Source organism: Microplitis demolitor, chromosome 9, assembly GCF_026212275.2.
Source record: "Microplitis demolitor isolate Queensland-Clemson2020A chromosome 9, iyMicDemo2.1a, whole genome shotgun sequence".
NCBI classification, from domain to species: domain Eukaryota; kingdom Metazoa; phylum Arthropoda; class Insecta; order Hymenoptera; family Braconidae; genus Microplitis; species Microplitis demolitor.
This window is the reverse complement of record NC_068553.1, coordinates 15026913-15050898: the sequence shown is the minus strand read 5'-3', so window position 1 is coordinate 15050898 and position 23986 is coordinate 15026913. Positions and strand designations below refer to the sequence as shown.

The following is a 23986-nucleotide window of genomic DNA, read 5'->3' as shown; positions in this document are numbered from 1 at the left end:
TTTTGGAGATGTATACAAAATACTTTATGTGATGAATGCACGAAAAAAAAAGGTTATGTCGTATCAATTAATCGAGATAAGGTTATAAAATTAAGCTGACGTTGCCTTAATCCACAAGTGCGTGTGCTGATTAATTAAGTGCGCATGCGCATTAAGCAGGGATATGCTCCGCCCATTCCACAAAAATTTCATGATTCAATATAAGAAGTGATTTAATATATTTTAAATCACACTTTAGACCAATCAGAAAAGATTGTATCTTAATATAAAATTTGAGAAGACTGACTTCAGTCATTCAACGACATATTCTTCGGCATTTTTTTAAATAGGATAATAAAGGAATTCGAGGATCGGGTTTTTTTTTTGGTTTATAAAGTATACATTGAAGATAATTCTCTTAAATTTTTATTACAAAATATCGTGTTGGTATAAAGTTATAAGGATTTTTGTGGAGTATCAAAAAAATTTTCCCCATCACAGTCTCATCTCTAACTCAAAAACGGACTATCTGAAACGAAACAACCAAACTGTGTTGTAGTCTGTATGCACGTGGTTATCATTCCACGTAGGGGATTTTGAAAATTTGGATTTTAAAAAAAAATGCCGACATATTAAAAATTTTTTCGTTTTCTTTCCTCATTTTTTTGGATTCCAATAGCCGTAAAAATTCTTAAAAATCAAAATTATCAAAATCCCCTACGTGCAACTTTAGCTACTGAATAAATGAATACGGGAAAAAGAAGTTGTAAATCGGTTCATATTTATGCAAATTACAGATACCACCAGTTCAAAAAGAGTAGTTTCGAGAAAAACGCGTTTAAAGTTTTTAGTTAATGCAACGTTCGGTTGACGTGCTGTCACAAAAATGATTATAACTCAAAAAATATTTAGAATTATCATATAATACTGTAGATACATATTTTTGAATATATAAACTTTAGTTTAATAAAAAATTTTTTTTTTTTTTTTTGAAATTCCACAGTGGCTATCCCCCTTAACATGCTTAAAAAATTTCAAGTAAAGAACAATTTTAATTAAATTAGTATTAACTAATTATCGAAAAATTTACAACCATTGCCAGCCATTCTGAAGAAAATTTGACAAGAACCAAAATGACAAATAAAACAGTTTTTAATATTCAAATCCCGTGCACTAAAAATTTAAACTTAAATTGCTTCCTTAATTATTAATTTCCTAACCACTAATTGAGCAACAAATTAATTAAACAAAATTTTTCTCTAATTAATAAATTTCGAAATTTAAATTTAATGAATTAATTAAAAATAATAAAATGCCAGGTTGATAAATAAGAAGTCACTTTATTTTATAAAAAAAATTCATTTACTAGGTCCACAATGCACCATTTCATTACAATTCTCTTATTATTTATACAAATTAAGGGTTTCATTAATTAATTACTAAACATAATTTTTTTATACAAAATAACATTATTAATTATTACAATAATAATAGCCTATAAATAAATGCCACGATTACAATGTCAGTTCATTCGTGGGTCTATTAAAAAATAGCGACTCGGTACTCTTTCGCTCACTCACTCTCATACATTTAACTAATTAACTGATTAATTAATTAATAAAATTATTAAATTACAAAATACTATACAGACTTTTATACTTTAATAATAATTCACAATAATAATAATAATATTAATAATAAATATACCAAAGTCGCAATCGTTTTGATTAACAATTAAACCTCATTAATTAATAAACAATTATTTACATTTCTACTTACACTTATCCTCAGTTATTTACAAAATTCAATTTGTTTACAATTTTAAGTCATTAAGAAATTATTACATTTACATTACCGATTAATTAGTAAATTAATCAATTGACAAATTAATTAAAAAAATTAATTATCACGCGTTTAACATAATGAGCAGTCTTGATGTTAAAAATAAAAATACATACAGAAATAATTAATAAAACTGTCTAAATTCTTAATTCATTATCGACAACCGGAAGGCTGCGAGGATTCTGCGCCCGCTGAGGCGTCGGAGGAACTAGCGGACTAATACTGGGGCTGCGAGTCGCCAAGGGGGATAGAGAAGGGGAAAAGCTCGGACTGAGAGCCGCTGAGGGGAAAGTTGACGCGTCGTGGCTGATTGGTGATCTGGGAAGCATCGCGCGGGCGAGGGCTGGCGCCGCGATAGATCTGGGCGCCACGGAAGTGAGTAATGGCGGAGGTGGCGCCTTGTGCTGCTGTACTTTGTGTCTATTAGCGGAGTTGCCACTCTGTACACTGGCGGCATCGTCCTTCAGTCGGGCGATTTCGCTGAAGACGTGCGCCAGTGGTTGATACTGAGGACCCCAGTCTAGTAAATAATCCCAATTGTAGGAACCGGTCAGCTCTTCCTCGCTGTGAACGATAGAGCTGAGCGAGCCGTTCATCGAAGGACCACCAGGTACTTCTAGTTCGGAAGTGGGTCTACGCGTCTCGCCAATCTTGCCGTAGATCAAAGTCGCGATTTCAGCTTCTGTGACTGCTTCATCTTCGAACAAGTGGATGCTCTCTAGTGGCAAAGCTTCTGGAGGCCTTCGAGCATGAGAATGCGAATTAGCTGAGGGCGCATCGACGATTCCCAGCCGTGCCAGATATTCTTGAGTATTATGAACTGACAAGTCGCTTGCGGAATCGGCAGCCTGGCCTTCATTAATCATACGGATTTCTTCGTCTTCTCCATCGTCTTCAGCAGATCCACGTCCAGACGAACCAGATTGATCACTTCCGGAGATTTCAGAAGTTGCTTGTTGGCCTACAGATTGTCCAGAAGTTCCATAAGGCGGAATTTCATCATATTTTGGCGGAGCAAATTGACAAGAGCCTGCATTGCCGGCTGCATTTACATTAGAGGCGACTCCAGCGACTCCTCGGATAGGAATTGTGTCAAATGCCGTAGGGTCTACGTAACTATTAGACGCAGTAGCATTTCCGTCACCATTTAAACCAGGTTTCGCGTTGGGTTTTTTGTGTTTACGGTTTTTTAAGTGTACATACAAAAAGAAACCACCAAAAGCGGCGATTAAAAGAACTAAAGCTATTAGGAGACCTAGCGCCCAATCTGCAAGGCCGTTTGAAGTCGCTACTGCCATGTTGGCGCCCAGGTTCGTCGACGTTGCATAGTTCGTTGAGAATATACTGTTTGAGTCGTCGTCGATGATGCGAATTTCTACGACGGTCATGTTGGAGAGCGAGCGCTGTCTTCCGGAACTCGCGCTCACTACTAAGCGGGATGATTCTTCTACTGTGTCGTAGTGGAGCTTCTTCTTGACGATCAGTGCACCGGTGGTGCGGTTGAGCTTGAAGTAGGGGTGCTGTGATGTTAATTGATAGACCACGCGTCCATCGGGCCCTTTGTCGCGGTCTGTTGCAGTCACTTGGCCTACAACTGTTCCCGGTTGAGTTTGCAGACCGTTGCGTAGATCGAATCGGTACATCCGCTCTGTAAACTGGGGATAGAATTCGTCTCGTGAGTCTATTTCCACACGTACTTTTACTGCGGCTGTACGACCTCCTGCGTCGGTAGCTCGCAGTGTAAATGCGTAACGATTTCGTTGCTCGTAATCGAAAATTGCACCCGTGGTAACGGCGCCCGTCTGCGCGTTTACGTTGAATAGTTTCCAAGAGTCGTCGATGTCAGTGAATCCTGAAGCGGCCGCTGACACTATGGAATAATTAACGGTACCAAATACACCGCGATCTAGATCTGATGCGCGGGCAGAGAATACTTTTGTACCAACGGGTTCATTTTCTCCAACAAACTCAAGGTACTCGTGCACGGGGAACTTGGGAGAGTTGTCATTAACATCTTCGATGTGAATGCGCACCCGTGCAAGGGAACAGAGAGCTAAAATGTCTGTGTCGCAGGCAAGAATCACTAGATGATGAGTCTCGGGTGACAGATCGCAATCCAGAGTTGAGTTCACAGTAATCGCGCCGGTAGATGGATCTATTTGGAAGAGATGTCGGTCGTTGCCAGAGGTTATGTTGTATGCTATCGTTGCTGCTGGGGTTCCCGCAAGGTCGTTGTCGCTTGCTCTTATTGTCGTCAAGAGCGTGCCGATCGCTGCGTCCTCTTTTATTGAAACTTCTTGAAGTTCTTCTGTGAAGTGGGGGTAGTTGTCATTCGCGTCATCCACTTGGATCGTAACTATTACTACGTCATCGTTGGTGATGCTTGATGAATTTTCGCTTTTAGTTCCCAGGTACACGATGTATCTAAAAAAAAAATATTAATTTAATTAAAATTTTTAAGATTCATATACATTTTTTATATATATTAGGAAGTTGACAGTTTTTTGGATAGTAGGTGTTATAATTAATGTTCATTTATAATTTTCGTACAATGTTACGCCGGTTCTCTGACTTTTTCAGGTACTGGGAAGACAAGAAGTAGTAGTAGCATACACGAAGAGAAAAGAATAGTTCTAATTCCTATGCAGAATGGTAATCATTACTATGTTACATAGTAACGAGGATTTTTCAGCGTCGAGAGTCACGGGTCAGAGAAATCCCCCCATTCAACATGGTAATCATGACCAGAAAAATGGTAATGAATCCTATTCTACATAACATTATTCACCATTTTACTAAAAATTAGTCTGGTTACTATGTAGAATGGTAATCATTACTATTCTTTTCTCTTCGCGTAAGATATACTTGTTAATTATTATTTCTCATCTTTTCAGTAGTTGAAAAAATTGGGAAACCCACGAAACTTCTTACAAAAATTGTAAATAAACATTAATTATAACGCCTACTATTCAAGAAACTGTCAACTTATTCCTATTAATTTAATTGGCAAATAAATCAACAGTAAAATAATTAAATAATCAACTAACCGATCTTTGAATTCACGATCAAGATTTTTGCTGATAATCAACCGTCCTCTCGATGTTTCGAATACGTCACTTCCTTCTTGAGAAACAATAGTACCATCTAGTAGACCAAGATCCGCAAGTTTAAGAAGACTAGTACCACGTGCTGCGTTTTCATTGACATTTATTTTGAACTCCCGATTGGATGACGCATTTCGTAGGCCACTTAGTCGGACAATTACCGTGCAGGTTGACGACAGAGCTGGTTTACCAGAGTCACGTGCTACGATTATCAGTTCAATCTCTTTGGGCAGTGGCCTTAGTAACGCAGTTCTATTGGCAGTGATCACTCCAGTCTCGGAATTTATACTGAATCCTTTGACAGGATTCAATAAATGGTAATGTACGACATTGTTTTCCTGCAGCAGATCATCGTCTGTAGCATTAACTGTCAATAATTCACGTACTTCGCCTCGTCCTTCTGCAAAAGAAAAATATTCAAGTTTTACTTTAAGTTATGAGGATTTTTTTTTTTTTATTGGAATCGAAATCAAGATTTTGGGAGTTTAAGATTAGTGACATATTTATATGGATAGATAAATATGAGAATAAGTATAAAAGAGGCTGTAAATAATATGGGAGAAAAAATAATGTTGGGAATAAATTTAAGTTTATTTATAATTTATTTAAATTTTTTTAAGAGTGAGAAAGTGTAAGCAGAGAATGATCATATGCGTTTAAAATAGTCAGATAACTCGGTATTAACGGGCCACAATATTAAGAAAAGAATGAACATGTAGAGAAAAGGATGGAGGAGTTAACTTCGAATATAAAGCAAAGCTTGAGGACAAAGATAGCCGCGGGAATTACTTTTTTAAAATAAAAATTATATTGTACACGATATATATGGATGTTAGTATCCTATTCTTTTTTTTTAAGGTATTGAACCAGGTAATTACAAGGTTTTTTTTTAAGGCTTAGTAATTTTAGTAGAGACTTTAAGGGAGACCACTGATGTGACCGCGTGAGAAAACGACGATTTTTGGGAATTTTTTAATGAAAATTACTGCATGGAATGTTTCAATGTTTTAAGAATATATTTGTAGGTTTTAAAATGGCGGGTTTTAAAAAAAAATTCAAATTACGCGCGAAAATTTGATGATTTTTGGCCTGGCAAAATTACATTTTTGATTCGATCGAAAAACTGGAGGTTCATGGTACGTAGAAACATTTATAAAAGAAATTGCAATTCAAATCAAATCGATCGGATGATTTGTCTTCGAGTTATAGATGAAATTTTGAAAAATATATTTTCGAGAACCGATAAGCGGCTGCTCTTCTGGCTGAAACTAAAAGAAACTATTCGAGATATGGATCAGAAATTTTAGTATGTTATTTTGGAAAGTACAGACTATCGAAATATGCAAAACAAAAAATTGATTTTTCAAAATTTCACTCTAGTGGTTCTCCTTAAGAAAAAGATGTAGTGGAGGCCTCAACTATTGGGTGTAAAAAAAAACTTATTCATTATGAATATTTCATTTATATTTTGATTATTGTTTGATGCGGGGTAATAATAAGTACTCGAGGTAAAATGGACCATCTACAAAATTTAAGGAAAAAGGATTTTGTTTTAAATATTATAAATATAATTGAAATAAAAATTTTTACCGTAATTAAAAAAAAAAAAAATTTAATTTTTTCGCGGCGTTTTTTGTGTCTCGGGTGTTTTTTTTTTATATAAATTTTTGTACAATGATGAAAGAGTTATTCAAAGTATATAAAATGAAATTGTATACACTATGATTTTTTTTCTTATATTTTTATGAACAAGGCAAAGATCAGAAAAAAAACATTTTTGAATTAAATTAAAAAGACATTAATGAATTGCGTGAATTGAATAACTTCCGGCATAAAAAACAAAAACCTCAAGTATTTAAAAAAAATTTTTTTTCTTTAAAAAAATTTACCATATATTTAATAACTTTCGCTTTAGCAAATTCGCGATGTCAATTCGCATTTGCACCCAACACACCCAAGACCATTTAAAAAAAAAAATTAAACCCGAGTAACATCATATCACCATCAGGACAATGAGAGTTGTTTATATTTGCTAAAAACCTGTTTTTAAAACGTTCATTTATTTCACGGCATTGCCGCCCGTCTGATGCTTCTCGAAAATTTAAACTTTTTTTTATTTGTCAAATTTTTCACCCTCTTCATTCTCACCATAAGTTCAAAATAAATAACTAAATGCCGCCATATCGAACCCAACAATAAATAAATTACCTGATAAAGTTGCAATATAAGCAGCTTGTTGAAACTTAGGCTGATTATCATTGACATCAACGATTCTAACAGTAAGATCAGTGATTGCTTCATGTATTCCATCGCTGGCAATCACCTGGATCGTGTATTCATCAGAATCTTCAGCGTCCAATGACTCAGTTAAAGTGACCTTGCCTCCATAACGATCGATACTAAATGGAGTTGGATGATTTACGTTTCCAAATCGATAGGTCAATGCTGGTGAACTATCAACGTCATTTGCTGTTATTGTTGTCAGAACTGTACCGACTGCGGTCCCTAAATAAATAAATAAAAGATTTATTAATTATAGGCATTAAATTATTTTATTAATATAAATATTATTTTAAAAAGTGATTGAATCTCTGACAAGAGTATTAAAAAAAATAATAAGTATGTGGATGTAGGGCCATACTTAAAATGCATTGGATCCTGGCTATCGAACCGTTTCATCTGCTATACGACTCGACCTCGTTCAAATAGCAACTCGACCCTTTACTTTGGATACATATGTATGTGTATATATGTATATATGTATATAGATGTATGGATATGAGTATGTATGTACGTATAACTGAGCGCATCAGTTAAAAGAATAAAAAAGGTAATAAAAAGGAATATGAAAAAAAAATATAGGAAAAGATTGAAACGAGTGAGCGAGCAAGGGAATAAAAGTTACGAGAAAGAGAACCTGTAAAGTAATTTCCGCACCACTCCCTGGGTATCTGTTACGTGCCTTCCGTTAAATGCTTCTCATCTTAATATCGCGTGATACTTATTTTCGTGGTTTATTTTTAATTACCTAAATTAATGAATTATTTAATGGAGGGCAAGTGTTGGGAGTAAAATTACTAAGTTTTATGTTTTTAATTTATTTCAAATTATTATTTTTTTTTTTTTTACTGTATTACTCTGTAAAAAGTCGGGATTTCATTTAAATTCGAATTCATTCCGGCACTCGGAGTTCCGGAGTCTGAGAAAAATCACTTCGCATATGGAGTAAAAGAGTTTATTTTTTACAGCGGACCCGAGTCGAAATTTAACCGCTTTAAGTACTCAATATACTTGAATAGACCTATTTTAGTACTTGACATTCTTAAGTGGACCTAAATAAGTATTTTTCATACTTTATACTCTTATTAGCTCTTATGGATTATAACAAATAAAAATTTAACATTTCTTTAGAACCTATAAAAACTATTCATTCTCATTTGGTAGGATAAATTCTTAAATTCCTGATTAAAACCTAAGTATTCTATGTATGACCGATTCCCAACCTACATTAGTCCTTTAAATTCTAATTTACTTTTTTCTTTAATTTAAAATCTTTCGATGGACCTATCGAAGCCCTATTAGCACTCTATACGCTTAATAACTTATAACGATTCTATATCAGAAAAATATCATCTTTCTTTTTAAATTTAAATTGATAGGTTCAAATAAATATGTTAAAACTGTAGGTCTAGTAGGTCCTAATAAATAGTGTAGAATTTATAGGCCTAAATGAGCTTTTATAGTATGTTTAGGCTCTGATAAGTATTAATAATTTCAAATTTTAGCGCCTATTTAACAACTAAACATGTCATTTTCTCCTGTAACTGACATTTGTAAGATTTATATAGGAGTTGGTTTTCCATAAAAATTAAGTACTTAGTAAGTCCTTTTCTTTCTTGATCTTTGAATTTCTAGGTTCTAGCAAAGTTTCAAATTTTGTCCGCAAATTTTTTACAATGTAATAATAATAATAATTTTGTTGTTTGTTAATTTTATGTCGATTTAATAAGAGATCGATACTGGGGTAAATTTACTTTGAAATTCACGGATCGAATCGTTCATAGTAATTTAATTTTTTTTTGTAATGACAATTATGAGCCTGAGGTTAACATGATGGTAAAGTTAGTAGACATTTGAAATTAAAAAAAATTTGTTTTAACAGATCAATAATGAAAAAAGAAAAATTTCTAAAAAAATGCACGTGTCGAAAATTTCATAAACTACACGTGCAATTTTTCAAAATATTTTTCTGATTATTTTTGATAAAAAAAATCAAAAAATTTTTAAATGTCTGATAATTTTATTGTCATGAAATTAACAGACGATTAACAGTTTTTGAATTTTTTTTCAACAAATCGATTAGAAAAAAAAAATCTAAAAATATGCACATGTAGAAAATCAAAAAACTGTAGGTACAAATTTTTTAAATATTTTTTTTTTTTAATTTATTGTGTTGAAAAAAATCCTAAATTTATTAAACGTCAGCTAACTGATAGCAAAGTTAGCCGACGTCAAATAACTTTTGGATTTTTTTTTTCAAAACGGAAAATTATAAAAAAAAAATACATGGAAAATTGCACCTGTAGTTTTTTAAATTTTCTAAATGTGCATTTTTTAGTTTTTCTTTTTTTTTTTGTTTTTGATTTGTTGAAAATGAAACCTGAAAATTTTTAATTGCTAACTTCAGTATTATTAAAAATTAAAATTTGTTTGATTAATAAAATTAAATATATCATTATTTAAATATACTATAATTTTGCAAATGTTCTATAATGGACACTAGTTTTTAAAAAATTAATAAATTCGTTATTTTGAAATTTCACATGAAAAAAAAAAATTCTAACCGTTAACTTATTAAATAAATTTAATTGCCCACTTAGTGAGTAAAAAATATATAACGTAGTAATTATAGTTAGATAAATAAATAAAAAAAAATCTAAATTGTATTTATTTAGATTAAAAATGCGAAAACGGTTAATATGGTTTTTGCTTGAATTATTTCCGCGATAAGAAATAATATAAAATATTTATAAATTTATCAAGTGAAAAGTATTGACTAAGAATAAATATAAAATAGAGTACCTGTAACGGGATTTAATGGGTAATTGATTTTAATTAGTTGAACGCGAATCAAAAGATTTTAATTACTTAAGCGCGGATACAGTATTTGTTGCAGAAGCTTAACTTGCCCCGCCCTGATGTTTAATAGCTGTTGAACTTGTTCTTCGTGACTTTCAACCATGGCACAACTACATACTTATATATATATGTATATTTATATGTAGTCAGTACGTGCAATGAGAGCAGAAGATTAAATCGCGTGTATTGGGATCGCAGGATCGGTGGATCCCTTCTCAATGATCCAATCGCTTGATATCGATACACCTGATTTCTTTTGCAAGTGTATCAATATTATATAGATACGCATTATTACGTTTTAAGAGGTGGGTCTAATAAAAAAAAAATTAAAAAAAAAATAACAATAAATACTTAAAGCTTGAAGTTATTCAAGACATTGATGGTTAAATAAATTTATGCTGACATTTAAAGGTTTTTTTAATTTTTCTTAACACTTTTGAAGCTTTAGCGATTTATTAATGTCGCAATGAATAGTGAAATAGAATTTAAATTATTTTTAATGGCGCAAATTATAAAAATTTAATCACTCGAAAAAAATTTAATAGATTTTTTAAAAAATTACTCTCAGTTGTTATCAATTAGGAGTTAAAAAAAATTTGGTAAATAAATTTCAGTCTAAAAATTTGACATTTTAAATTATGTTGACATGGAAATTTTACCGAAATTTATTTTCCAAATTTCGTTTAATTTCTAATTGATGTCAACTTTGTAAAGAATTTTTTTAAAAAATCTGTCTTGGCAAAGTTGTAACTGCGTTGCACTTTTTCAATTAATGCTTTAAATTTTCTTTATAAATTATCGAAATTTTAATATGGTCATTAGTAACAGGGGCAGGACTTTAGCGTTAATTTAAAAATAACGATAATTATTAATAGTGTGAAATTTTTTATATTACGGGGAAAATACTGGTCTGATTAAAAAAGTTTTCAAACAAAAGTTGTAGGAAGTTTAATTTTCTAAAAAAAAAGTTTCCTATAATTTTTTCTTAGGATTAATAAAAAAGCCGTAATTTCAAAATTAAGTTTTTCATAATGAATAAAATTTTGAATCATTCATGATGAATCTTAATTTTTGAATTACGGTGAAAATATTAGTCGTATAAAAAAATCTGAAGAGACATTTTTTTATAAAATTAAATTTCCTACAAGTTTTGTTTGAAAACTTTTTTAATAAGACCAATATTTTCGGCGTAATATCAAAAATTTGAACTATTCATTTAAAAAATAAGGCAAAAATTTTGTCCCTAGTCATTACAATTTAAAGTCATTGAATATTTTTAAAAAGTGGGGACACCGTCTGACAATAATTGCCTTAAAAAAAGTCCGTCTTTGCGTCACATATTGAAATTTGTAAGTCAGTTCATTTATTAATTATTAATTAAAGAATTAAAATCCAAATAAATTAAATTCTATGATAAATAGACACAAGTTAACTAAAATAAAATGAACTTGTTATACGTCAAAGAAACAATGAATTAAAATAATGAATACCGATAACGACAATGACAATGACAACACAATTGACAAGTGTATTTCTATTTAAATGAAAACATCATGTTTAGTTTTATTAAAAATAAAAGTTGTTAAAAATAAAAAAGATATGAAAACTTATAGCCGTTAAAGTTATGCAGATTGTTCTTGCACAGACGGACTTTAATGTTCACATAAATCCTTTAGCACTTAACTCTTTACACTTGGTAACGTCTTTTAGTTTTATTATTCACTTATTTTTTTTATTTAAACTAGCTGGACATGACGTGGGCGAACTCTTGTACGTAAACATATCTATCTATACAGACATACATAGATATCTATGAGTACACATAATATGTATATGGTTGTAATTATATATATCATAACATATCAAGGTAATGTATGACTTGATACCCATGTCGAATCATTAACCAGTCCATAGAATTTTAAACTTCCGTTAAATAAACGGATTTAACCGCAAAAGCTTGAACAGAATGCGGGAAAATGAGTTTACAATTTTTAGATTAATGTAAACTCTATAGAAGGTATTTATAATTTTGTTTGAGGTATGATGTAGATCATGACTCAATCATTATTGTTATTAAGAAATAATGAGTTTGAACGGTACTTTAAGAATGAGAAGAAGATGTTTTATAATGTGTGTATATGAAAAGATAAAATACGAGATGAATGAAAACGTGAGGTGTGAGGTCTTGATGCGTGGGGTCTGTAACCGTTTTATTCAAATCCCAACACTTGGATTATTTATAAGAAGGCTATTATTGTAGACATTGAATAACACTTGTAATGTTATTACAACAATATTCTATATAAATATAAATATACAAATATATAAAGACGGGCATTGGAGAGTTGCAAAGTGATTGATTAATAAATGTAACATGAATGATATATGAGAAAGACGGACTTACCTTCAGGAACGGAAATTACGTTGTGCCCGGGAAACGTGGGCTGGTTATCGTTTATGTCGATGACGCGTACGCTGAGCGCCGTTGTTCCGGTAAGCTGAGGGTTGCCTTGGTCAGTGGCTATTATTGTGAGCCGATATTTCTCACGGATTTCCCGGTCTAGGACGATGTTGGTACGCACTATTCCGCTGTATGGTGGACTTATTGTGAAGGCGTTGTCGGGGTTTCCGTCTACTATATGGTACAGGATTTTACCGTTCGTATCTTGGTCGGCATCACTTGCTGATAGCTGAAAATATTGATGGTTAATTAGAAAACTATACTAAAAGTAATTAATGAGTCTTAATAAAAATTTATTGGAAAATTGATGGATAAGAGCTTTGATAAAAATTTTTAGTAAAAATTATAAATAAAATTAATTATTAAGAGATTTATAAAAATTCCTAATTTAAATTATTAAGAAAAGTATAGAGAAAAAATCTTAACAATAATTAATTAATAAGCTTTGATAAATTTATGATAAAATTAAGCAGTCTTAAAATTGATTTAAAAGACTCTTAATAAAAATTCTTGGTAAAATTGATTAATAAGAGTTTTGATAAAAATTTTCAATATAAGTCTCAATAAAAATTTCAGATTAAATTAATTGTTCAAAGTATTAATATAAAATTTCCAACTCAAATAATTAAAAAAAGTCTAGAGAAAAAATCCTAAACAATAAATAATAAGTTTCGACAAATTCATAATAAAATTAATAAGACCGATAAAAAAAAAATTTTTGACACAAATAATTAATTAAATATCTTATGATAAGGATCTTAATAAAAATTTCTGATAAAATTAATTAATCAAAGTTTTAAGAAAAATTTCCGACTCAAATAATTAAAAAAAGTCGAAAAAAAATCCTACTGACAATAATTAATGTTTTGATAATTTCTTAATAAAATTGATTATTAAGACTTAAAAAAAATTCGTAATAAGTACAAATAATTAATAAAAAATTCTAATAGAAATAAATGATAAGAATCTTGATAAAAATTCTTAATAAGAATTTTAATAAAAATTTCAAATTAAATCAATTATTAAAAATATTAATAAAAATTTCCAACTCAAATAATTAAAAAAAGTCTAAAAAAAAAATTTTAATAAAAACAAATGATAAAAATTCCTAATAAAATTAATTAATAAGAGTCGTACTAAAATTCCCGATAAAAAAAGTTAAGAAGAGTCTTTACAAGTAATATTTGCTAGTAAATTTTATAAAAAAAAATTTTAATTTAAATTATTTGTGATAGAGAACTTTAATAAAAATAAATGGAAACTTACTTTGACAACAAAATTTCCTTTGGCATTTCCCTCGAGTACAGTAGCTGAATATTGAGTCTGTGTAAAAATGGGCGCATTGTCATTGACATCAGTAATGTGCACAGTCAATTTAGCATAAGCTTCCAAAGGCTCTGTCCCTGTAGTTTTGGCAACCAGAGTCAAAATCCTTCTTGACTGGCCTCTATTCTCATTCTTCCAAAATTCTTTTCCTTCTTCATCAGCATCAATCCACATCTCAGCGTCCAATTTCGCAGGGTCATTGATTTTAACCATTCCCGTATCAGGATCAATAACAAAAGTATCGAAATCATTTCCGGAAGCGATAGAATACACGACATGCTGTCGTCTGCCATCAGTACGAACTGCCGTCACCTGCAAAATTTCCTTCCCACTCGCCGAATTTTCTTGTACATCAACTTCGTAAGAGTAATTTTGGAACTTGAGCATCGACGTTACGTCATCCGGGTCTCCAATCCGCAGTTCAATCAAACCGCGGCTACTTTTTGAAGGCGTACCTTTGTCCCGCGCAATTATTTCTAAATGATAAGTTTTACCAAAGTCTTGAGTCAATGATGTAGTTGCCGTCAATACACCCGAGTTCTGATGAATTCGGAACTTGGACTTTTCGTTATCGTTTAAAAATGCGTAAGTTATTTCTCCATTTAATCCAGCGTCTGGATCTTTAGCTTTTACTTGGATTATTGTGTGTCCGGGCTGGGTTGTTACAGGAACAGTTGCTTTAAATGGCGTCTCAGTGAACACAGGTGCATTGTCATTAATGTCAGTTAAATTTATCTCGATAGGTATTGATGTGCTTTTAGCGTCATAACTACCACTATCTGTAGCTATCACCATGAAATTGAAGGTGCTTTGACATTCACGATCCAGCGGGCTGTTTAAAAAAGTAAATAATGGTTAATAATGCTGACAAAAAAGCATCGGAGTGAAGGATAATGGAATTAATAATATTAAAATATATATTTATGGGTGTATAATTTTAATTGACGTTTAGGATTTAAGATAAATAGTAGTGAGGCAATGGTTCGCTTTGTTTTGGGTTAAAAATGTATTATTGGAGATGTATTTGTGTGTTATGTGACGTTAACAATGACAACGGGTTGTTTGAATCACTGGGTGAGGTTTGAATTGGGTTGGCTGGATGGTTGGTTGTTTGGTGCATGCGTGCGTGCGTGCGAGCGTGAATTCGACTCGAGTATGAGATTGTAAGCTGGAGAGAGTAAAGTGGAGACTGGTTTAGTTTGCTCGGTAGAGAACGATGTCGGATTTCGTTTTTGCATATCGGAGGATTTTTTGCCGGGTGAAATAATGCATTGAAATGCCATGTGGTGTCACGGTGAAATGACACACGGTTGTCGCGTTACTGAAATAATGGCCGGTGTGAGTTGGTGGATCTTTTTGTTGTGTCGGTTTATGGGTGGGTTCATTATTTCTTGGGTATTTATTTATGGATTTTGTTTCTTTTTTTAATTAAGAAAATAAATTTAAAATTTTTTGAAAATAAAAATGGAAATTATTTTTTTTCTGTTTAATTTTATTTCCGATAAACGAAAATAGAGGGGAACAATGGGTCTTTGGAAAAATTTTTTAAATGTGAATTTTTTTTTATCATTTTTTTTTTGTTCCGTAATGAGTTTTTAATAATCAAATGATAAAGTCATAAAAAAATTTAAGATGTGCATGGAGAAAAAAATTAAGTAATTTTTACTAAATTTTATAAAAAAATTACAATCCGAGAAGTAATTTTGAAACGTTAAAAAAAATCAAAACTTGTACAAAGCTCAAAGTAAAAATTACAACATATTATTTAGAATAATAATTTCTGTTGATTATAAAAATTACTGGATTTAAAATAAAATTTACGAGCGACAAATAAAAATTATAATGTACCAATAATTTTTACTGTTGTACTTAGTAAATATTAGTTAACGCGCTTTGTGAAAGATGTATTCTGGCGAGTAATTTTTACAATCCAGATAGTAATTTTTACAATCTCAAATAGTAAATTTATCTCCTGGAGTAGCAATTTGTCTTACCAACATTCTAAAATGTACAGTACCTACGTTGAATTACGTTAGAGATGTAATATTTATCAACTGCGAAACAAAAATTGCGACTAATGAGCTAACTTTTAATAATTCTAATAATAATTTCTACTTTTTGTAAGATTTAACTATTTTTATATGAATAAGTAAATATTTATTTTTTCCAAGCGAAAATTTAATGAAGCTTTATTGTAATTATTATGATAAGTGAAAATTACAATCTAGAAAGTAATAATTGAAATAAAAAATTAATTTTCAACAAATCGTAATTCATTTTATGAATTGTAGTTTTTTATTTGAGATAGCAAATTTTTCATTGTGATTGTAATTATTATTTAATTTTGACCTGCATTTTTCTCCGTGGGATAAAAACGAGCCAGAAAGATATTTTATAAAAATGAAATTTATTAATAAAAAATAGTTGGACTAAACTTTGATTAAATTAAAAAAATTTAACTTAATTATTTGAATGAAAACTTTTATAATTAATTTAAAATTTTTAAATATTTTATAAATAATTTTGAGTGACCCAAATTACCCTGTATCTTTATTTTACCCCTTTGTGTAGTTTCAGAAAAAAACTTTCAAAGTCCATTTTATTTCTTGTAATTTTAATTTCCCCCTTGTCTTTTTCCAATAATTTGTAAAATTTTTTATTGAAAAAAGTTTTTAAATTTCTAAAAAATTTTTAATTTTATAAATTCCGTTACAAAAAATTATCACATTTTCATAAATCCATTATAAATTTCTCTAAACAAAAAAAAAAAACATTTAAATCTTAAAAAAATACAAGACATAAATTGTCCCTAAAAATGTACCGGAAGTTAGATAAATAATTCTTCTGATAAAAAAATTTAACAAAAACCATTAAATCTCGAATCAATAAAATTAAAAAAAAGTGATCAATTAAAATAAAAAAAATTCCACATAATTTAGCCTCCTCCGTGCGCCATCAAAAATCACTCATCATTAAATATCTCAAAAGTAATGATATCTCTCGAGCATATAAGCGCGAAGGATAATCATAATCGTATAAAACTTTAGACAAAACTTAGCTTAGATTATAACTCGGACGTCTAATTAATTATGATGATACTGATAAGACTATGAAACTAAAAGACGTACTCTTAGATCTCTGGATCTCAGCATCTCAGCATCTTAGTCTTAGCCAATACAACTTAGCATCTTACATATTAACCGCCTCGACCTTGTATAACTTATTCACCTCTATACTGACAACTATCCTCACCAACACATCCGTAAATACAAGTACAAGAACCGAAGGAAACCAACACAAGAAGCTCAGCATTAAACCCTCAACTCCTTTTTCTCGGTCAATGTCTTTTATATTACTTGGCATAAGACGTGATACGATGCGAATGACTGGAATTTACTTAAAATCTTTTCAACTATACCATATATATAAACATATTTATATATATAATTATTTATAAAAGCCTGTTTAAATAAATAAAATAATTAAATCATTAAATAAAACCTTTTTTTCATATCAAAGGCTACAAACTCTAGACAAGACTTAAGTACTCAGTACGCTTTGTTTTTTTCATGTTTTTTTAAATTTTATGGCCTCATATCTTGCTCATTTCCTACTACCGTCGTTCATACCATGAAATAAATGCCATAGCTCATCAGCAGGTTTAATACTTTACCCAACACTTTTAAATATTATTTTTATGTTGATCCTAATCATGTAAGGTAATAAAGGTCGACGCAATTAACACAAGAATTAAATTTGCTGAACAACTTGAGGCAACTTTCACACATAAGGTTTTTTTGTGTTTTAGTTTAATTATTATGTGTTTAGTTTTACTTTTTTTTTGTGTAAAAAAAAATAATATAATTACTTACCCGGCTGTTGTGATGACTCCCGTGAAATTATCGACTCGAAATAGCCAGGAAGTTTCCTCGGCGATTACGTAAGTTATTTTTCCGTTTACGCCTTGGTCTGGGTCGGTCGCACGTACGCTGAGAACCGAAGAATCTGGAGCTGTGTCTTCGGATATTGTGGCGATGTATTTATCTGCTACGTAGTGTGGATACGTATTTGTGTATTGATACTGAGGGCTCTGGGGGTTGAAGTTGTAGTCTTTTGAGGGGTGGCGATATTGGTCGCGGAGAAAAACGGGGGGATTGTCGTTGACGTCGATTACTATTACGGTTATATTGCAATGAGTTTCTAAACTTGGGCGACCTTTGTCTTTGGCTGATATCGCGAGGTTGTAACGCGCTACTGATTCACGGTCGAGGTTGAAAGCTGATAAGTGACCGGTTACTGGATCTAGTTTGAATTTTCCTCCGATGTTGCCGCCTGTAATTATTTTTTTTGTAATTAGTTTTAGAGGTAGTTTACTCTTAAATATTTATGATTTTATAGAACATGAGAAAATTTATGAGAAGCTTTTTTGTTAAGAATTTAATTTCTTAAAGAAATTTCCTAAGTTATATATTTCATATTTTTGTAATTTAGTCACAATTTTAGTTTGAAGTTTTTAGAAAATTGTGCGATTTTCGATTTAAATTTGATATTATTTTTGAAAATTTATAACAGTTTAATTATGGAGTTTACATAAAAATTTATAAAGACTTTTTTATAGAAAATTTAATTTCCTACAAAATTGTACTTAACTATTTTTGTCATATATTCAATAGTTTCATGAGAATTTGAATTTTAAGTTAAGGTAGTAGTCTGGTAACTTGCACCGTTTTTCATGCTTTTTTTTAGGGGCCTTTTTTTTAGAAGAAACAAATGAAAAGTTTTGCATTTTTAATATGTTTTTATTTACATCTTACGGTAATAAAAAAAATTTTTTTGAGGAAATTAAATAATTTATTGTTATTATTATTGTCGCTTGAAGTTGACGCCTCAAAAAAAAAGCGCGTGGATGGCCCGAGTGATATTGACTCTTGAGGACATCCGAAATTAAAAATTCTTGATTAGTCTTAATCTATAGACATGTCATTCTCGTCGGAACTAGGATTATTAAATTTTATCGAAAAATATCAAAATGTCGGACTTTGAAAAAAAAGTCATTTTTTTTCGCATAAAAAGGGTTGGAAAATGAAAAGTTAGGGGTGAAAAAAATTAATCCTAGTTCCGACGAGAACTACAAGTGTGTAGAATAACCAGTTTAAGTTTTAGACCAATAGGTTGAATAAAAAAAAAGTTATGACGCGGGCCGACCGTAAAATCGTTGTTTCGAGATAAATGCGTTTAAAGTTTCAGTAATTTTTGGCGCGCAAGTGAGGCGCTCTCGAAAATTCGTTGTGACTCCGTTCCTACTTCAAATTTCAGTTTTAAACTTTCACAGTATATTCTCAATATATTGCACTCTCGAACTAAGCAAAAAAAAATTTTTCGATTTTTTCAATCTGAGGTACTTGGTTACCTTAATAAAAAATAAAAAAATAAATAATTTAATAACTTACCAATAATGCTGTAACTAATTTCACCATTAACACCTTCATCGATGTCCATCGCAGCAACTGTATGAATTATAGCCGCATCCTGATTCTCTGGAACAGCGAGTGTGTAACAAGAACCGGGACGGAATTCCGGCGCATTATCATTCTCATCTTGGACAGTTATTTCCAAAGTCGTGAGGTCCAAAAGTTTCGTAGACTTAGCAAGAATCGGTATATGGTAGCGTTGGTTTTTTTCACGGTCTAATGGAGCAGCCAGTGTCACTACACCCGTTGATGATATTCTAAATTTGTCGTCAGCAATTCCCGCCGGAATATCAAAAGTTACATTGACTGTAAATTAAAAATATAATATAGATAAACTTTATTTATGGGCATAAAGGATTTGGAGGCCAAGGACTTTGAGTTAAAAGAATAAAAAAAAAGAGATGTTACGATTAATATAGCCTTATCGTAAATAACGATAATACTGGGTTACAATGCGGCCGAAATCCGATCTCAACGGGTAGTGTCGTCGAAGTAACATTGTATATAATGTATATTGAATGTCCTTTAACCACCACAAATATATTATTCTTTTATGTATACATATATACAAACATATATACATAGAAATGGGAATGGGAATGGGTTTGTTGGTGGTTAAACTTGAAAGCCGAATTTAAATTTAAACTTAAATCCAATTCAAGTTTACCATACATACATTTGTATAAAAGAACAGTATTTTTTTATTTTTTATCGTGTAGGCTGAATGTATTTTTAAACGGAGATTTTATATAAAAGTTTATATAAAATTAACCATTAAAATTACATTTGAATTTTTTATTTTCGATAAATTTATAAGATAAACATTTAATTAGAATTTTAAGTTTTTATCAAAAAGAATCCACGGTTTTAATTTTAATTAGAACATTTATGGTCAGCCGCTAAATGATGCTGCCATCTAACGGAATAACCTTTTTTTATAATTGCATAACCGCAATAAATTTTATTGTTCTGTTAAAAAAATTTCACGGGTCATTTTGATAAAAATTTTTTTTTCTTTACTTTAGACATTTAAAAATATGAAACAATTGCGAATACTTTCGATGTTTTCTCGTCAATTAGGTTAGAATTTTCCATAGGCCACAGTAAAAATTATTTAAAAATTCACGGTAATTTAAAAATGAATTTTTTCCGTACCAGAAATATTAAAAAAAAAAAAAAAATAAATTTAAATATTAAGATAGGTCTGATATTTAAATAAAATATTTAAGAAAAGGGAACGAGAATTCATGAATATAATATTTATAGTAGGTAATGGACAGACAATAGTATTAGTGTTTAATAGATTCAATTTTAAAATTCCTCAGTAGGTAGTTTAGCGTGTTGTTGATTTTTAAAGCGGTTAAAACAAAGCTTTTAGTTGCATCCGTACTAAAGTATGTACGTGGAAACGTTCTGGTTCAGGTATGAGGATATAGAGACCATCCCCACCAGCAGAACCAGTACCAGCACCAATACCAGTACCAGTATCCAGTATCATTCTGAGATTCCCCATCAGCATCAGCATCACCATCACCATTAGCATCTTACACCACCACTATTACAATCTCCAGTGATTTGCCTATTAAATATATGCGTATCGGTCTTACACGATGATATACGCGGCCATTGTTCGCGTATCCCGGTATATATTTTCCATCAGCTTCTGTCTCTATATTATAATAAACCAGATAAAAATAAGTAAGCTCACCTTGTTCACTTAGAGTTGATCCGACGACGTTAATAATAAATCCTCCGACGACCAAATTTTCCGAAATCGTCGCCGCGGGATTGGGTAACAGCAGTCTTGGTGGTCCGCTGGTCTGTCCCACGGCGATGGAGACAGTCAAATTCATAATGGAACGTCTTGGTGGAGATCCGTGATCATTTGCAGCGATTTGTAATACAGTATCACGTACTATCGGTTTCATTAGAGTCAGAATACCTGAATCATAGCCTAGAGAAAAACGTGAGTCTTCATTTCCTGAAGTTATTACATAAGATACCCGTCCATTGTTGTCTGTATCTTTGTCGACAGCAATAACTCTCACGATATTTGTTCCTAAATTCATAAATTTTAATTATTAAATTAATACTGTTAAGTAGTGATGTAAATCATCGGTAAAAAAAATATTATTACCTGGTAATAAATCAGTCGTAACAGTTATTTTATTGATTTCAGGTGCTACGAATGCAGGATCATTATCATTCTGGTCCAATACAATAATTTTAGCGGTGACTGTCGACGAGAGACGTTCGGCAAGTGGGGCGCGATCGGTGGCACGTAAAAATAACGTGTACTCTGTTTTTTCTTCGCGATCCAACGGCTTAATGAGACTCAGTGCGCCAGTTAATGAATCAACTGCGAAACTTCCTGAGACAGGAAACTCACTAACTAAATCATAACGTAGATCTCCATTCATACCACTGTCTAAATCAGTGGCAGTGAGATTATAAATAGTAGTTCCGATAGTAGCGGCTTCGGAGACTCGGATGTAAATGGGGTCAAGTGGCCAACGCGGCGCATTGTCATTCGCGTCATCAATTATTATTTTCACAGACACTGCGATACTCTGCGGGTTTCCTATTGACGTGGTGTCAAGAGCACGAATCTTAAGGTGGTACTCGCTCACATTTTCGCGGTCCAGGGAATGGGCGACCACCAGCTGCCCGGAACTCCGGTCTACATCAAAAGCGGGAGTAGTTGTCACTGGCGCTAAAGAATCCAGGGTATAGGCAACACGTCCTGCGGGTCCGGCTCCGGATACTGAACCAATTGACTGGCCTATGGTCGCGTCTTCTCTCACATGAAATGTTAAGCTGCTGCTAGTAAATGTGGGTCTGTTATCTGCCAGGGCGAGAACTTCAACGCGCAATGCGCGGATGCTGTGCCGCGGAGGACGTCCAGCATCACTCGCTTTCACTGACACGCGGTACACGTCGCGTTCCTCATGATCGAGAACTGACTTGGTTCGGATCATTCCGGTTATTGGGTCTATTGTAAAAACGTTGTAACCATCTGAATCACGATCTGTAAATATTCATTTTGGTTATCGTTTAATTTTTATTCTAAATGATCGAGTCGAAATTTAAAGCCGACATTGAGCCTCCTAGTAACTAAATTTGAAAAAAAAAATTACAATACGAGAAGTAATTTTGAAACGTTAAAAAAATCAAAACTTGTACAAAACTTAAAGTAAAAATTACAACATATTGTTTAGAATAATAATTTCTGTTGATTATAAAAATTACTGGATTCAAAATAAAATTTACTAGCGACAAATAAAAATTATAATGTACCAATAGTTTTTATTGTTGTACTTAGTGAGTATTAGTTAACGCGCTTTGTGAAAGATATATTCTGGCGAGTAATTTTTACAATCCAGATGGTAATTTTTACAATCTCAAATAGTAATTTTATCTCCCGGAGTAGCAATTTGTCTTACCGACATTCTAAAATGTACAGTACCTACGTAGAATTACATTGGAGATGTAATATTTATCAACTACGAAACAAAAATTGCGACTAATTTGCTAACTTTTAATAATTCTAATAATAATTTCTACTTTTTGTAAGATTTAACTATTTTTATATGAATAAGTAAATATTCATTTTTTCCAAGCGAAAATTTAACGAAGCTTTATTGTAATTATTATGATAAGTGAAAATTACAATCCAGATACTAATAATTGAAATAAAATATTAATTTTCAACAAATCGTAATTTATTTTATGGATTGTAATTTTTTATTTGAGATAGCAAATTTTTCATTGTGATTGTAATTATTATTTAATTTTGACCTGCATTTTTCTCCATGTATATATATTGAAAATTTAAATTGGAAGTGGTCCAATCATTGTAAACGCAAATTGAATTCAAAATGATATTAAATATACATATATTATAGTTATTTCTCATTTTATATACTGTTTGAAAAAAGTCATTTTGTTGCTGATTAAAATTTAAAAGTTCCAAAAATAATTTTAAATATTTGAAATAATAAAAAATATTCTGGAATGATAGAAAAAAATCACAATTCAAGTACTGTTACTCACTACTTATTAAGAAATTATAAATTTAAAAAAATATATGTCGGACAGCGGTTCAAAATAGTATCTCATAGTAAATGTTAGGATCCTGAGGCTCAATCTAGAAGCTAAGGCTTACAGTGCTCTAAATCGGTTCTATTTCGGGCTAGAGATGAATGTAGCTTTTAAATTTCGACTCGGAAAATTATAAAATGGTTCGACAAATACCATTAAAATTTTTACACAAAACTAATTAATTACCTTTTAAAATACTGTAAGTAATAGTCGCATTCTCTCCCAAATCAGAATCCAAAGCTCTCACACGTGCGACCTCAGTACCAGGTGGCTGTTCTTCCCTCACGCTAACAACATCCCCCTGCGGATCGACTATTTCTGGCGAGTTATCGTTGACATCCAGCACAGTTACTCTCAGCGGAACTCTAGCAGCTCGTGACGGTGTTCCTTGGTCTCTGGCCTCCAGCACCAGTTCATGAACACTTTTAGTCTCACGGTCCAAAGGCTCACGTGTTATTATTTCCCCTGAACAATAAATAAATAATTCAAATAATTCAGATTTACATTAATTTCCTAATCACGTTCAATGTAAGCATATATTCCGTATTCCTGACAGCATATCG

General features: G+C 31.5%; 1 protein-coding gene across 2 annotated transcripts in view; it reads right to left on the bottom strand.

The window, feature by feature from the left end:
* Positions 1-1361: 1361 nt before the first annotated feature.
* LOC103571568 (protein dachsous) overlaps positions 1362-23986 on the bottom strand; it is a 196462-nt gene continuing 173837 nt past the window's right edge. Inside the window, exons 7-16 of one of the 2 annotated variants that reach the window (XM_008549765.2) lie at positions 23610-23888; positions 21460-22350; positions 21031-21381; positions 19302-19628; positions 17724-18183; positions 13792-14683; positions 12469-12754; positions 7134-7430; positions 4869-5325; positions 1362-4245 (exon numbers count right to left, since the gene is read on the bottom strand). In XM_008549765.2, the coding sequence (XP_008547987.1) occupies positions 1959-4245; positions 4869-5325; positions 7134-7430; positions 12469-12754; positions 13792-14683; positions 17724-18183; positions 19302-19628; positions 21031-21381; positions 21460-22350; positions 23610-23888 (6527 nt within the window). In that variant the 3' untranslated portion in view covers positions 1362-1958. The remainder of the gene's footprint in view (positions 4246-4868; positions 5326-7133; positions 7431-12468; positions 12755-13791; positions 14684-17723; positions 18184-19301; positions 19629-21030; positions 21382-21459; positions 22351-23609; positions 23889-23986) is intronic. The other variant, XM_008549766.2, reaches the window with a different exon arrangement.